Below are 18,231 nucleotides of genomic sequence, written 5' to 3'. Positions count from 1 at the left end.
TAGAGGACAGAAAATGGGATCCTAGGGAACTGGAAAGTACCAAAAAGACAGGGAAGAGTCAAGATTTTATCTTCGACCTGTGAGTGTTTGATCCTAATTACCATACCAAAGATCTGAAGACTCAATTAGCAAGAAGGCTTTTTAAGAATTTTCTTGTAGTTGTAGATGGACAGAATGCCTTTATTTTATTTGTTTATTTTTATGTGGTGCTGAGGATCAAACCCAGTACCTCACGCATGCTAGGCAAGTGCTCTACCACTGAGCCCCAGCCCCAGCACCAGCAAGAAGACTTTTATGCAGATACCAGACTGACCACTAGGTGGTGCACATATAGGACAGTCCTAAATAGTACTACTGCAAAAGCTTTGAAAATTGAATTGATGTTGGAACTATGATACACAGAAGGCTAGAAGAAAAATGTCAACCTTCTCCATACAATGTAAACAAGATTCATAATCTCAAAATAATAATTACAATCTCCAGAATACAAAATCTATCAGTGCTGTGGTTTGGATATGATTTTATTATGTCTCCCAAGGGTACATTGTGATTGAAGGCTTGGTTAAAAGGTTGGTAATGTTAGGAGGGGATGCCTAGTGGAAGGTCCTTAGGTCTTTGGGAACATATTAAGGTAGTTTTTGTGCAACTGCTTGGTAGATCTCATGTGACCCCTTGAATTCCTGGTGGATTGTGATAAAAGGAACAAACCTGGCCCCACCCATCAACTCTTTCTGTTCCTGTTTGAGATGTGACCACTGCTGTTACAACATGCACTCCCACCATGATGTGGTGCCATCTGCCACTCTTGACAGAGGCCAAACCAATGTTCAGCACCTCCAAAACCAGGAGCTAAATAAACTTTTCTTTTATAATTTAGCTGCCTCAGATAGTTCATGGTAGTAATTCAAAGCTAACTAATAAAATCAGCATGCAAAGAACCATGAAAATCTCCATCATGTGAAAAAAGACAAACAATAGTTACAAACAATAAGACATTAAAATTATGTGTTATAAAATTTATGCATTATAAATATGATTGATGAGCAATAACAATCTTGGAACAAATATTAAAAGTAGAAGAATTCAGCAAAAATGGAAGATATAAACAAAAATCAAATGGATATTTTGAACTAAAAATATAATATCTGAAATTTAACATATCAGGAACGAAATAGGAGGGCTAGGGTTGTAGCTCAGTGGTAGAGTGCTTGCCTAGCATGTGTGAGGAACTGAGTTTGATTCTTACCACTACATATAAATGAATAAAATAATAATCCATTGATAACTAAAAAATGTTTAAAAGAATGAAATAGGAAATATAAACACAGATATTAAAATGAAGGATATTATAATAAACAACTCCAAGCATATACATTTTTCAGAAAAAAAGCACAAATTACCAAAATTCATCCAAAATGAAATATATTATCTAAGTTCTATAACTATTACTAAAATTAAATCTGTAATTTAAAAATTGTCCAAAAAATTCCTCAACTTCAGATGTCTTTGTGGGCAAATTTTGCTACACATTTAAAGAAGAAATAACACCAATAGCACAATCTGATTAGGAAACAAGAAGGCAGGAAAGTGCTTCTCAGCTTATCCAGTAAGGCCATCATGACCCTGACTTCAAAACTAGAAAAAAATTCTACAAAAAATGAAAAAGACAAATGAACATTCCTCATGAATACAGGCATAAAAATCCTCAGAAATATCATACAAATGTGACCATATATAAAATTAATAATTAATATATCATAGTCAAGGAATATATCTAAAATATATCTAAAATCTGGTTTGACATAGAATAAACAATCAATATAACACATCCTAAAGAAGTAAAACTCCATAATATACCAGCAGGTAAATAAAAAAAAAATTTTAGCAAAATACAACATCAATTCATGATGAAAATTCTTAACAAACTTAGAAATAGAAGTGAGCTCCCCCAACCAGATAAAAGATATCTACAAAAAACCTATAGTTGCAGCCCACGATGTGGCTCAGTAGTAGAGTGCTTGCTTAGCATTCATGAGGCCCTGGGTTTGATCCTCAGAACTGCATCAAACAAACAAGCACACAAACAAACAACAACAACAAAAACCTTATAGGTAACATTATACTTTGTATTGACAGACTAACTGCTTTCTTCCATCAGGAACCAAGCAAGGGTGTCCACTCTCAACACTCATATTTAATGTAGTACTGGAACTCCTATTCAAAACAATAAGGCAAACAAAGGAAGTAAATGATTGTAAAGGAAGAAAAACCTATCCCTATTCATCGTCAACATGATTATCTATGTAGATAATCCCAGGGACTTTACAAATATCTCTCCCAGAACTAATAAGTACACAGGATAAAATGTCACTAAAGGAAAATCAATCAGACTCCTATATATAATCAGTTAATAATTAAAACTCAAAACCTTTTTAGCCTCATGTATAGTATCTCTAATAAGATAAAAAAACTTAGGTATAAAGGTAACAAAAACAAGTATAGAATTTATACTCTGGAAACTACAAAATATATTCATGTATAGGAGAACTTAACATATTAAAGATGTATATGTGTAATAAGAATTGTAATACATTCCGCTGTCATTTATTTTTAAAAAATTCAATAAAAATGTCCATTTTTTGCAAAGTGACCTATAGATTTGCCACAATACCAATAAAAATTCCCACAAGGATTTTTTTTAGATACAAACTGATTCTAAAAGGTATATGATAATAGAAAAGAGCTCTAATCGCTAAAATAATTTGCAAAGTAAAATCAACATTACAGGAACCTCACTACCTCATTTTGAGACATACTATAAAGCTTCAATACTCAAGACAGTATGGTAGTGGCAAAAGAATAACTATACAGACCAGTGGAATAGAATAAAGATGCCAGAAATAGACCCACTCAAATATGGTCAACTGATTTTAGACAGCTTGCAAAAGCAACTCAATGGAGAAAAATGAGTCTTTTTAATAAATAAATAAATAGCACTAGGACAAAATAAAAAAAAATGAACCTCAACACATATCTTGTACATTATGCAAAAAGTAATTCAAAATTGATCATAGGCCTAATTAGAAAATGAAAAACAATAAAACTTTTAAAAGAGAACATGTGAGAAAATCTGCATATACTGGGTTTGTTGATGAGTTTTTTATTTTATTACAAAAATCTTATCCATGAAAAAGGAAAAAAAGTTAGATTATAAAAATTTTACCTATAAAAATTATTTTTATTTTAAAATTTTTATCTGTGAAGACACTTAAGAAAATGAAAAGAAATGCATCAGACTGGAAGAACATATTTGTGAATTATATATCTGATGTATGCAGAATATATAAGGAACTTTTAAAACTGAGGTATAAAAGAGAAAATGTAATTTTAAAAATTGGCAAAAGAGCCAACTTTGGTGGCACACCTACAATCTTACCTACTTGAGAGGCAAGAAAATTGCAAGTTCCATGCCAGACTGGAAAATTTAGTGAGATCCTGTCTCAAGATTTAAAAAAAAAAAATTAAAAAGGGTGGGGATGTAGCTCAGTAGTAGAGCACTTACCTGTATGCATGAGGCTCTGGATTCAATCTCCAGCACTGAAAAAAAATTGGCAAAAGATCTGAAAAAATATTTCACTGACCAAAAAGCACAGATGGCAAAGAAGCTTGCATCAATCATTAGGGAAAAGCAAAAGTACAATAAGGGCTGGAGTGCAACTTAGAGTGCTTGCCTAGCATGCTGAGGCCCTCAGTTCAGTCCCCTACACCACAAAAAGGCAATAAGATTCTTAAAATGGCTAAAATTATACACATACACAAACATACACACATGACAATACTAAATACTAGCCAGGATGCAGAACAAAAGCAATTCTCAATTCTTATTCATTGCTAGTAGGAATCCAAACTGGTTCGGGCATGTTGGAAAACAGAAGACAATTTGGCACTTACTTTTTATTTTTTAAAAATTTTTATTTTTGGTACTGAGGATTGAACCCAGAGGCACTTAACCACTGATCCATATCCTCAGTCATTTTATATATTTTTTTAGAGACAGGGTTTCACTGAGTTGCTTAGAGTCTCACTAAATTGCTGAGGCTGGTTTTCAACTTGGGGCCCTCCTGCCTCAGCCTTTCAAGCTGCTGTGATTATAGGCATGTGCCATCACACTCAGCTTGGCACTTACTTTTAAAACTAAATGAAAAAGACATATGAAACAGCATTTTCATGCCTAAGTATAGGAATTCATTTAAATTCTTATGAAGTAAATTGAAAAACTTAAGTTTACACAAAAATACATATGAGAATGTTTATAGAGCCTTATTAAAAATCATTAAAAACCAGAAATAACCAAGATGTCACTCAATTAATCAACGGATAAACAAACTGTTACAATCAAAAACTGGAATACCATTCAGCATTTAAGATAACCATTAATTCTCACAATAATTGAGATGAATCTAAAATGCATTACACTAAGAGAAAGAAGCAAAATTCAAAAGCTGCCACTGTGGTATAAGTTCATTTATATGCCATTCTGGAAAGGCAAAACTAAGTATAGGAACTGAACAGACCAGTAGTTTCCAGAGGCTAAGGGAGGTCAAAGGGATTAATTATAATGGAATGAACAAGAGAATTTTTAGGGTAATAGAATTTTGTTTGGTACAGTATACATGGATGACTGAATTCACAAATTTGTCAAAAGCCACAGAACTGAATTTTATGTATTTAAGTTTTTAAAAAATCAACTGAAATATCTGGGTTACCCAATATTGATTACAGTTTGTGATGAATGGATCTAACTGTATTACAAGTATACAGTGTAACCTCACCAAAGGCAGTGAAGATAAAAATAAATTATTATGGAAAATAGTGGTTTGACTGATACTGTAAGACCTGTAATAGAAAAGGTCTGTATATACACTGTTCTTGTGTTGATAAATGTATTTCTCACTGAGCTATGGTTTAATAGGGCTGAAACTACCAGTACAGTAGGGTTGAATGAATGAATAATTCAAATAATTGAAGCCAGGTATCTTACTGTCTGAGAAAGAAGCTAACAATAAACAAAGGAGAAACTCCAGACCATAGTATTGGTTCAGGGTCAGAAATATAAATTCCGAGCTGGTTGCAGTATCGCATGCCTGTAATTCCAGCTACTTGGGAGGCTGAGTCAAGAAGTTCACAAGTTTGAGGTCACTCTCAGCAACTTAGTGAGACTGTCTCTCAAAAAAAAAAAGTATCAGTTCTAACTCATGATTGATCAGCATATATATCAGTAGAAATACACCAAAATATAAATGTGTCTGTATGCACACAAATGTTTTTAGTTCTGTCTGGTGAGAGGTCTAGAAGTAGTGACAACTTAGAAGTAACCAGCATATCTGGCACTCAGATCTTGGTTTCTAGATATAATTTTTCGATTAAAGGAACCATGACTCTGTGGATAAATGGCTAGGGAATCTGGTTATTGTGAAAAAATTTAAAAAGTGCTTTAAAAATACGGAGAATGAGAGCATGTAAAAAGAGCATGGGAAGAGGAAGGGAAGGATAAATAGAAGCAAAGTCCTCTTAGGGCAGCAAACTACTCTGAGTTGGTGCATGCCTGTAATCCCAGGGAGAAATACTTCCTTTAATCTTACAAAAAAAAAAAGTGTGGTGGCACTCACCTGTAATCCCAGTGGCTTGGGAGGCTCAGGCAGGAGAATCCCAAATTCAAAGCCAGCCTCAGCATCTTAGTGAGGCCCTAAGCAACTCAGTGAGATCCTATCTCAAAATACAATATATAAACAGGCTGGGATTGTGGCTCAGTGGTAAAGTGTCCCTGAATTAAATCCCCAGTATTAAAAAAAAACTAATATAAACTATGGTGTCTGGAATGATAATGGTGTATCAATGTATGTTCATCAATTGTAACAAATATCACTGACATCTATAATGCAACAATAAACAATATAAAAGAAACCCAAACATCACTCTGGTGGAGGATATTGAAAATGGGTGAAACTAATCATATGTGGGTGCAAACAGTCCTCTGGGGTGAATAAAATTCTGTTTTTGCCACCATGAATTACTGTTTTTAGAAAAGAATTGTATGAGAGCCAGTCACATTCTTTACAAGCATTCTGTAAACTTCCAAGTAATTTTAAGAAGTGTATCATCTTATTCAATTTGGAAATGGGATAAAACTTAAGATATTTCAATTTCTGGCAATATTTTAGGCTATATTTGTAAATGACTCTTCCCACTTCAAAACACCTAAAATGCCCAACAAATACAGTAGGGGAGATCAGTGGAGTAGAGTACAGAAATCAAGGGAGAAGGAGAAGGGATGGGAAAATGTGGGAACTGCAGAGGAAATCTACTGAATTATATTATGTACATATATGAATATACCACAGGGAATTCAGCTTAATTTATGTATATCTATAAAGTACCAATTTAAAAAACAATAAATAAATAGAAGGAAGACAAGTAGAATAGAGAAATGGATCAGGGGAAGGAAGGAGAGAAGGAAAAGAGGAAGTATTAGAGACTTAAGTGGAATAAATTTTATTTCATGAATATATGCTTATGTCAAAATTAAACCCACTATTATGTATAACTATAATGCATTAATAAAAATATTTTAAAAACAGACTAGGAGAATGTTATGGGATATCACTTCCAAGATTTTGTCACAAAAATATTCTGATCTCTGTCTTTTAAAAATCTTTTCTTGCTCTTTCCTTAGTTTTCTTCACTGGAAGTCAGCTGTCATGCTGGGAGCTCCCACTGGGAAGGTCCATATGGCAAGGACCTGATGAGGGTCTCTAACCAACAGCCACTGAGAAATTAAGGGCTTCATTCTAATATATTTGTAAGGAACTGAATCTTGCCACCAACCATATGAGTAGCTTTGGAAGAAGATTCCCCCAGTAGATGGGGGAATCTTCCAATACCTTGATTGTAGCCTTTTTAGAGAGTTTGAGCAAGAGGACCCAGATAAGTTGTGCACTGATTTCTGACCCACAAAAACTATGAGATTATAGATGTTTATTGTTCTAAGCTATGAAATTTTGGGAGGTGGTAATTTGTTAAACAACAATAGATTAAAAAAACACAGTGGTCCAAAAAGGCATTTTTGTTTAAATAATATATATATATATATGTAATATATATATATATATATATATATATATTACATATATATATATTACATATATATATATATATTACATATATATATATATATACACACACACACACACACACACACACACACATGTTGGGTGTTTATTGAGTAGCAAAGTGCATGTTTCTTTGGTGGGTCACTGAATGTGGGCTTTAGGAGACAACATGTACAAAAAATAATAAATAAAATTCTGTGGGCTCAAAGTGGGAAGAATTTCTAACCACATCCTACATTAATGTGATTTGGGGATGTAATGTATATTACGTGTGTAAGGGGACTCTCTAGCTAGTACAACACACACATGCACACAGGAAAAACCTATATGAACAAGAATCCACAGGAACTACGGATAAATTGGAATTGCAAAGACTATTGCATACTATAAAATAAACATGTATGATACTTTCAAAGAAATGAAAAAGGGCTGAAGGTATAGCTCAGTGGTAGAGTGCTTGCCTAGCATGCATGAGGCCTTGAGTTTTATCCCCAATACAAAAAGGATGGAAGAAGAAAGAAAAGTTAATCAAAAGTATGGTAAAGAAACATGAGCCTGTCAAAAAAAAAAAAAAAAAAAAAAAAGACCACATGTGTTCTTAAAAGAATCAAATAAAACTTGTAGAAATTAAAAATAAAAAGTATTGAAACTAAAACCTCTATACAGGGTTAAGCAGCAAATTAGAGGTGAAGAGATAATTAGTGAATTGGAAAATAAATCTGAAGAAATTACATACAATGTGAATAGGAATAAGAAAATATAGAAATATTAAATAAAAATTTTAAAATATGACTAGAATGATAAAGTCTGCCATGGGTCCAACTAAATATAGAATGTTGGAGAAGCAATATCTAAATAAATTATGTGACAGAATTTTTCAGAATTGATGAAAGACATCAGTCTTCTGGTTAGGGAAATCCAACTTAAAAAAACAACAACAAAAAGAAGCAACATTTAGAAAAACCATAATCAAATTAAGAATGATAATGCTAAATAGGTCTTAAGAGCAATCAGAGATAATAGAAAGATTACCTAATAAGAGTAATAATTAGGGCTGGAGTTGTGGCTCAGTGGTAGAGTGCTTGCCTAGCGCATGCAGGGCCCTGGGTTTGATCCTCAGCACCATATAAAACTAACTAAATAAATAACATAACATAAGGGTATCATGTCCAACTACAACTAAAAAATAAAATATAAAAAGAGTAATAATTAGATTCACAGTTAACATGTCAACAATAATAATGAAAAATGAGACAGTGGAATAATAGCATTAAAAAGTTCTATGAGGAAACGACTATTAACCCAGGATCATGTACTCAGAAAAAACTTTGTAAGAATGATGATGTGATAATCACATTGTCAGACAACTCTGAATTTATTACCAACAAACCTTCAATAAGAGGGATTCTATGAAATGTACTTCAGGGACACAACAAATAGTCACAGAAGGAAGTGCTGGGAGGTATAAACGAATGAAGAGCAAGTAAAATGGTAAACATGTGGGTAAAGCTAAGCCAACATTGATTTGAGAAACATTAATAAAAATGCCAAATTTGTGAGGTTAAAAAAGAACCAAGAAATTTTCAATTTCAGTTCCAAGATCTTGGAAGTTGTTGGTCTCATCTTTACAGGGAAAATTTAGTCAAACTGAAATTCAATGACTTTCATGGACCCATCAGAGAAGTGAAGCAATAGAGAAAAATGCCACCTTGAAATGTGAAGAGTCAAGCATTTTTAGATAGAGCCAATAAGGAAGATTTGCTTCCCTGGAGCAGAAGGCTCTGAATGCCAAGAGGCTAATAGGAATATCTAAATAGTAATTTTGACAAACTGTTGAAGGCTGAGTGTAGATTGGCATGAGAGTAAGAAGCTCCTAGAGGTTGAAGTCTTAGAGGTCTCCATACTTCCACAGCATTTTCTTTAAGGAATGCCACAGGTTGTCATGGTAATGATAAAAGGAAGCTCCCATGTGACACTAATTGAAGACTGGCAAGTATAGCCATTGTGAGCTCCTCTCTGGCTCTTCTCCCTAAAAAAGGACTGAGTTCAGAAGGAAGGACTTAGCAATTTTGAAACTTCATAATATCTCTTCTTTAGAGAAAGAGAAATGTATTCCACATCAGCCCTTTCCAGTCTTCACGTCTTGTCCAAGGGGGAAAAAATGCCATAGTCCACAGAAGAGAGGACTTTAAGGAAATAGATTGGAATGCGATAGCCAAGAAAAGGTCAGAAATATTTCTGATGTTCACAGCCCCAAGACACAGGCCCACTGTACAATTCAAAAACTGAAATTTAATTAATCAGAGGTCCAGAGAACACTTAAACTTATTGCCCCCATACACTTATTTGCTAATAAATGCTCAGTAATAATAACAGTGATTACTACTGGGAGAGCAGAGAGAGAGAGAGGCTCTCTAAAGTGCAACCCAAAAGGAATTTCCAAAGCTCAGGGGAGAGACAAAAAGCGGTGTTCAGGGAAATTTGAAGCCTCTAGTATCTAAAACTGAAATCAACTGAGGAAAACCAGGACAAAGGAAAAAGTTTGAAGGAAGCCATAAAGAAGATGGGGAGAGACACTTTACCTACAGAGGAACAATTATTACTTTCAGAAGACTCCTTATCAGAAACCATGGAAACAAGAAGATAATGTAGTAAAATCTTTGAAATACTGAAAGAAAAATTTGCCAAACTAGAATTCTATATTCAGCACTATTTTCCTAAAACTGAATTCATCCCTAGCAGATCTGTTTTGCAAGAAATGTTAAAAGTTCTTTATGTAAAGTGAAAATGACATAGCTCAGAAAATTTGGATCTACATAAAGAAGAGAGTTGGAAATAAACAAATGGAGGTAAAATCTAATGTTTCATATTCATAATTGATATAAAAGGTAATTCTTTTTAAAAGCAATAATAGCAGCAATGATTCTATATGGATAAGTGAAATGAATACCAGCAATGTCCCAAAGGAAAGGATGGAGGAATTGGGAATACTTGGGTATAAAGCACTTACTCTACACATGAAGTGGTATTGCTATTTGATGATGAATTCAAATTATTTAAAAGTATATATTGCTAGGGCAGCTGCTATAGTGTGAAGATCCGCCTTCCAAAATTCAGGTATTGACACTTAATGGCCAATGAGATTGTATTAAAAAATAAGTCCTTCAAATGGTTATTAGGTCATGAGGGCTGCTCTCCTTGTGAATAGGCTTAAGACCTTTATAAGAGAGGTTTCAAGCAATATTTCTTTTCCTTCTACCTTCAACTGTGTGAGTGCACAGTGTTCTTCCACTCTGGAGGATGAAGCAACAAGTCACAATCTTGAAAGCAGATAACAGCCCTCAATAGATAATCAAACTCATTAGTGCCTTGATCTTGTACCTCCCAGCCTTTATAAGTGTGAGAAAATAAATTTTTGCTTTTTATAAATTCCCCAGTCTCAGGCATTTTGTTATAATAGTACAAAACAGGCTAAGACAGTAATCATTAAAAAAAAAAAAAATTGGCGGGATTGGAGTATAGCTCAGTGGTAGAGTGCTTGCTAGCATGCATATGGTCCTGGGTTCAATCACCAATAGCAAAAGCATTATTTAAAAGGATTAGAAAAGGAAATGTAACTAACAAGAGAAGAAATAGAACTGAATCACATGGAATGCCCATTTTAAAACCAGAGAAGGCCGAAAAAAAAGAACAAATGTAATGGGTAGAAAAAAACATTAAAGGTGGTATATTTTGATCCACCTGTATCAATACTCCTTTAAATGTAAATGATCTAGATAGACCATTAAGACAGAGGTATCAGAATGGATAAAAACACAAAATACATTTTGAATAAAAAGACTGAGATTGGTTAAAAATAAAAGGATAGCTTTTTTTTTTTTTTTTTTTTTTTTTTGCCATTATGGCATGCACTCACTCTATTCCTCACCAGATCTTTTCAGATCTTCCAGTATCAAGCAACTTATGGCCAAAAAACAAAAACAAAACTGTCCCATTCCCCAATGTATTCCAATGCATTAGAAGAATCAAGACTGTTGAAATGTCCATACTACCCAAAGCAATTTATAGATTCAATGCAACCCCTATCAGAATACTTTTTTTTTTGGTACCAGGGATTAAACTCAAGGGTGTTCAACCACTAACCCACATCCCCAGCCCTTTTTAATATTTTATTTAGAGATAGGTTCTTGCTAAGTTGCTTAGTGCCTGGCTAAGTTTCTGAGGCTGGCTTTATATTCCCAATTCTACTGCCTCAGCCTCCTGAGTGGCTGGGATCACCAGGCCCCTATCAAAATATTAATGACATTCTTTTCAGAACTAGAAAAAATTAATTTTAAGATTTATATGGAACAAAACAAATAAGATTATTGCCAAAGCCATTCTGAGCAGGATGAAAAAAGCAGGCAACATTATCCTACTTGATTTAAAGCATATTATGAAGCTGCAATAATCAAAACAGCATGTTATTGGCATTAAAACAGACACATAGACAAGAGCAACAGAATAGAGAGCCTAGAAGCAAACCCACACATCTATAGCTAACTGATCTTCAACAAAGATGCTAAGAACAGACACTGGAGAAAGGACAATATTTTCAATATGGTAATGGGGAAAATGGGATATCCATATGCAGAAGAATGGAACTAAACATCTCTTTCTCACCAGATACAAAAACAAAACAACTAAAAATGGATTAAAATTTAAATGTAAGACCTGAAACTATTACACAACTAGGATAAAACAGGAGAAATTATTTAGGAGATTGGAATGAGCAAGAATTTTTTGGACAAAATTCTCAAAACACAGGAAACTGAAGTAAAAATAGCCAAATAGAATTACATAAAACTAAAAAGCTTCTGCACAGTAATGGAAGCACTCAACAGAGTACAGAAGCAATTTACAGAATGGGAGAAAATATTCACAATATATACATTTGACAAGAGGTTGATATCCAGAATATATAAGGAACTCTAAAAACGCAATAACAAAAAAGCTATTAAAATGGGCAATAAATCAAAGTAGATATTTATCAAAAGATAAATATATTTATCAAAGATATTTATCAAACAAAGATATTTATCAAACAAATGGCCAACAGGCACATGAAAAAATGTTCAACTTCTCTAATTATCAGAGAAATACAAATCAAAACTACAATGAGATCTCACCTCACCCCAGTAAGAATAACAAGTACCCAAATGTCTAAAGAAAACAAGTGCTGGTGAGGACATAGAGAAAAGGGAACCCTTGTATATGGTTGGTAGGAATGTACATTAGTGTAGCCATTATGGAAAACAATATGGAAGTTCCTAAAAAATTGAAAATAGAACTACTATATGATCAAGCAATCCCACTACTAGTATCCATTCATAGAAATTAAAATCACCTCAAAAATTAAAGATAGAGGCTGGGGATGTAGCTAAGTGGTAGAGTACTTGCCTAGCATGTGCAAGGCCCTGGGTTCCAACCCTAGTACCAAAAAAATAATTAATAATAGAACTACTATATGATCCTGCAATCCCACTACTGGCATTTATCCATAGGAAATAATATCAGTTTGCTGAAGAGACATCTGCACTCCCATGTTCACTGTAGCACTAGTCACAACAGTGATTAAATAGAAACAACCCCTCATGAATGGATAAAGAAAATGTACATATACATATATACTATTCAGCCATAAAAATAATAAAATCTTGTCATTTCTGACAACATGAATGGAACTGAAGATCATTATGTTTAGTGAAATATGTTAGACACAGAAAGATAAGTGTTATATGATCTTACTCATATGTAGAATCTAAAAAGGTTGATCTCACAGAAGTTAAGGGTAGAATGGTGGTTACTATCCCAGCTGGGACAGTGTAGGGGAATGGAAAAAGTTTGATCAATGAGCACTAAGCTATAATTAGACAGGAGCAAGAAACTCTAAAAGTACTACACTGCACAGGGTAGAAGAAAGGATTGTGAAAGCTTTCAACACAAAGAATGATAAATATTTGAGGAGACAGATAGGTTCAATTGGATATAAACATCACACAATGTTATACATGTATTGAACATCACATTGTACCCCAATAATATGTACAAGTTTAATGTTTTTTGTGTGTGTCTATCAGTTAAATATTGGGCTGGGGGTGTAGTTCAATAGAAAAGTGCTTGGCTAGCATGTCTGAGGCACTAGGTTTGATCACCAGCACTGTAAATAAATAAAATATATTTTTAAAACTATACATATCCCTCTATTGGAATTATAGGCTTCCTTCCAATGAACACCAAATGTGAGGACAGGTAAAACTTCTGGCAAGATTTATCAACAGAAAAAAAAACCACAAATAGTGTAAGAACAAAAAAAGAGATGATATAAGAGCAGATTAACAGATACAAATATAAGAACTTTACACAAATAAGTTAGAAAACTAATGTGAAATACAGAAATTCCTAGAAAACCATAACTTAACAAGTATAACTTAAGTAGAAATAGCAAACTGAAATGATTCCCTATTAAAGTAATTGTATCTGTTAAAATTTTAAAGAAGATGCCAGGCCCAGATTGGTTTACCTGGAAGTTCTGCCAAATATTTGAGGAACAGATAGTTCCTTGGACAAACTGTCAGGGAATGGAATGAAAGAAAATAGTTCTCACCCCATTGCATGAGGTTAGTATAACCTTGACACCAAAATCAGACAGAACAACATGAGAATGGAAAAATTGCAGGCCAGTCTCCTCCCTGAACAAAATTTTATTGAACTGACTAAAAGTTTTTTATTTATCCCAGGACTGTAAGATTAGTTTAACATAAGAAAAATTCTAATGCAATGAACCATATTAACAGGTTAACATAGAAAATCATCATGTCATCTCAGAAGATCCAGAAAACATGTTAATAAAATTCATCATCCACTCATCTTTTAAAAACTATACTGGCAAACTAGGAATAAATGGGAAATTCCTTAACATGTTAAATGATATCTACCAAAAAAATTCAAATTTGCTCAGTGGTGAAACTTTAAAAGCACTCCCATTAAAATCAGGATCAACATAAGAACTTGCAGTATTAACACTTCTTTTTTTTAACCTCTGAACATGTTTATGCAGTATTAACATTTCTATTCAAAACTGTACTATGCATTGTTGGATGTGGAAGGTCTTGGCAGTGTAGAAATACAAGAAAAAGAGATTTTTTTAAAAAAAAAAGGATTAGAGGGGGGAGATGAAAACTGACACATACAAATTACTAAAACTCATAAAAAATTGTAGCAAGTTTGCTAGTTATGAATTTGGTATATAAGAAAAAAATTAAACTTATGTACATTAGTATCAACCTGCCATAAAATTAATTTCTAAAAAGGTATTTTTACCATCGCAACAAAAATCAGCAAGAACATAAACTTGAATGATATGCAAGTCCACTGTAGATTAAATTATAAAATGTCACTTAAATAACATAAAAAAGACTAACTACATAGAAAGACATACTATGTTTAGAAATGCCTAAACAAAGATGTTAACTCTCAAATTTATTTACAGATTGAATGTAATTACAATCAAATTCCTAAAAGTTTTGTCTGTGTGTGTAGCTTGAAAATCTGATTCCAAAATATATGGGGAAGAGCAACAGGCCAAGAATAGCTAAGACACTCTGTAAGAAGGACAAGATGGAGGACCTTGCTCTAACAGGATGTACAAGAATGTCCATTGCACTATTGTTCATAACCCCAAACTAAAAACTACCTAAATGCTCATCAACAGTAAGATGGATAAACTGCAGGATATTTACAAAATGTAATTGTACACAGCAAGGTGAATAAACAAGCTGCAAAACCCATTACATAGGTGGCTCACATAAACATATGTTGGATGAGAAAATAACACACAATTTTTCAAACCCTTTACACATGCTGATGCAATCAATACTCAGAACATCATTAAGTGATTGCATGTCTTCTAGAGAGAATGCTCCAAGCATTCCTTTCTGACTCTGACTTTTCTGGGGTCAAATAGCCTGGCCTCCCCAGAATCAGAAGTGAGACAGACACTGCTTGGGACAGGACTTGGCAACCATCATCCAAATTTTTTGGCATTTGTGGTCTGGTAAAATTCAGTCAATCATTAAAGAGTAAATGTGTTGTATACACAGAGCTTCATAGCTGATTATGGTGAATGGCAGAGTGGAAGTAGCAGTGATTATTTACTGGGTATCTGCTATGTGCCAGGTTCAGGGCTTGATGCTGGGGATATAGTGGTTAATAATAACCATATAACCAAATTCTTATTTAAATAATAACATTATATTGATTGCATACTAAGTGCTGAACACTTCTAAGCACATTACATGCTTTCATTTATCCAATTTTACAACAATACTATTAGTAACTTAATTTTATAAGTCAGGAAATAGGAGCACAGACAGGTTGAGATTTAGCCAAAGTCACAGAGGGAAGAAGTGGAAAAAATGGGAGTGAAACCTGGCCAATCTTGTATCCGAAACCTCTGAATCAGTAAATCATCCCAGCAACACTAAGAGGTAGGTATTAGTTCTGTGTTATAGCTGAGGAAAGTGAGACTCAGAACTAAAGTGAGCACATATTGATTTTGTATCTTCTATAGGACAGAGACTATATCAGGTGATGAATGTATATTATCACTCCAACCTGAAAGACAAGAGTCCCCAGGAATATAGTTGGAATGAAGTTCTGTCTCATCCAGGCTCCTAGATCTCCAGATGAGTAAGTGAAATTGCTGATTTAGCTGGTTTGTTCTTCCTTATTCCTCCATCCATACCTTACATCCTACACACTATATTTAATGCACATTATCTTCCTGGACCCTCTAAGCAACTACTGCTCCCCCAATAACCCAGAGCCTAGAATGCCTCTAGCATTGGGAATGTGGAAGCCTGCTCATCTGGTCCTTGAGATGTCTGGGTCTCACAGTCCACAGCTGCCTTATCTTCACCCACCTTCTGGCTCCTTAGGCCATAATACTTGCGATGAAAACACCTTATCTATAAGAAAACGGTATACCACAGTTTAAAAAGTTTATTTACAGGTTTTGTTTGCTTCTCCTTTGTCCATGCTCCTTCTTAAAATTTCAAAGTAAACACACTGCATCAGTAGGCTTGTCCTGAGAGACTGCATATGTTTTCCCTCAAACGGAGTAGGGAGAGGGTCTGTATGTGCCAAGAAGGCAATATGAGAGTGAGACACTCAGCCTTTCTCAGCCCAGTCAGGTATAGATTTCTTAGAAGAGGCCTGTGAAAGGGGAGGAGTGATGCTGGCCAATGAGAGGGTATGATTGTGTATCCAGCACCTGTCCTATGGGAAATGATGCCAGGAACCATCACCTTATTTCACCTGGGCATAATCAAACAAGACCAATTTCCAGACACATCACAGAACAAACCAAAATGAACTATTCCAGAATAGCACTGAAAAGTCCCAAACTAGAAACCTCAAATTCCAAACATGAAACATTACAAATAAGCTTTACATACAAAAGGAGAAGTTTCTAGTCAAAGATCCCTGTGATCAAGATGGTCTTTATCTAATCCTTATTCTTCTCTCTTTCCTCACCTCTCCTGACATTGGCTGCTTGTTATCCTACAGTTATTTCATTCAGCTGTTCATCCATTCCAACGTTCAGGTTAAGGTGTGAGTGGATGTCAGGCATCCTTTGCTCTTCTATACCCACTCTATTGCCACCACATTGAGCCCACAGAAGTAAACCCCACTTACAGCCCCTTCGCCGTTGCAGCCTGCTGCTGCCACTGCTGTGTGGAATCCAGATCTTCTGCAACCTGGTTTGGGTGAGCTCTCCCATCTCTCGAGACATCTTAGATGTCACAGTTAATGACACCACTGCTCACAAGGTATCAAGCCTCACTTTCTATCTTCCTAGTTGTCTTTTCTGTGATGTTGTCACAGCAGCAGATGGACAGGGCTGGAATGAAGGCACACTGGGCTTTTGAGCCTCTCACCACCTGTCTCCAGGCCCTCTTCTTTATCCTAGCCTGCCTCTGCTCCTGTGTATACCAGGGGGGGCTTGGGTGCTGAGAGCTAGAGGTTGGGCAGAAGTCAGCAGAGGCTTCTGAACTCCAAGGGCTGTGTACATAGGAGATAAGTTGGGAGTCCAGCAAGGAAGGCAGCCAGCAAGACAGCCCAGGTCTGGCCAGTCACTTCCCGCCAATGAAGTCAGGACTAGTAGAGTATGCAAATAAAAGACCAAAGATCATGTGCTTGCATCCTGTGTGAAATAGCAAAGCAAAGATGATGGAGGTAGAGGTATTAGCTTTGAAATTAAAAAATTGGTCTGAAGTAAAATGTCAAGCTCCAACTCAAAAACAAAGATCCACATCAGAAATTCAAGGCCCCAAAGAACAAAAGCACAAACACCAAGTCTCAAATGAAAAAGGCAAACTGGAAGTGGAATATTCACTACCTCACAGGTCACCCCACCCAAAATGGCATCTCAACCCTTGTCTTCGCCTAAATACTGTTGGATTCCCTGTCACAGAGCCTTTTCCTCCTAAAATATGATGCCTATGACACTCTTGGAGAGATGGGCACTATCTGATCATTTTTATACTCTCCCTAGCCAAGGCTAAACAAATCACAGTAAAACTGACACCTCAAGAAGAGAAGTGAGTACAGCCATTGCTGAAGGGAGACATGGTAAGCACTGCTCACATGGCTGACAGCTGCCATGAGATGCCCTAGGGATAAAGACATTATTATCTGCTCAACAACCTGGCTAAAGTTTTTCATGTAAGTCAAGGCTTTGGAGGGTAGAGGCTGCAGTAGGGTGAGCATGGGTAGAAAAAAGCAATGTCCTCTAAATAGAACAAATTCATAGGCCAGAACCATCACATCCAAATTTCTTCCCTTCACAGGGCCTGCTTTCCCTGTTTCCCCTTGGTTATTTTGAGACTTTTATCTGTAGAACTCATGTAACTGCACAGCCTACCTGGAATATGTCCAAGCATGCTCTTACTTCATTCTTTTGCAACCTTCCCACCCCCTGATGAACCTCCAGTGATTGGCTATTAGGAAGTTCAACTTT

The 18,231-nt window shown here is 35.1% G+C and overlaps 1 protein-coding gene across 1 annotated transcript in view; it reads right to left on the bottom strand.

Moving 5' to 3' along the window:
- Positions 1 to 17,278, bottom strand: part of Pfkfb1 (6-phosphofructo-2-kinase/fructose-2,6-biphosphatase 1) — a 49,902-nt gene extending 32,624 nt beyond the window's left edge. The window contains exon 1 of the mRNA XM_026407396.2: positions 16,908 to 17,278. Coding sequence (XP_026263181.1) covers positions 16,908 to 17,004 — 97 coding nt within the window. The 5' untranslated portion in view covers positions 17,005 to 17,278. The remainder of the gene's footprint in view (positions 1 to 16,907) is intronic.
- Positions 17,279 to 18,231: the final 953 nt, after the last annotated feature.

The sequence above is a fragment of the Urocitellus parryii genome, chromosome X (genome assembly GCF_045843805.1).
Source record: "Urocitellus parryii isolate mUroPar1 chromosome X, mUroPar1.hap1, whole genome shotgun sequence".
NCBI classification, from domain to species: Eukaryota; Metazoa; Chordata; class Mammalia; order Rodentia; family Sciuridae; genus Urocitellus; species Urocitellus parryii.
The sequence above is the reverse complement of the archived record's forward strand: the minus strand, read 5'-3'. Positions and strand labels throughout refer to the sequence as shown.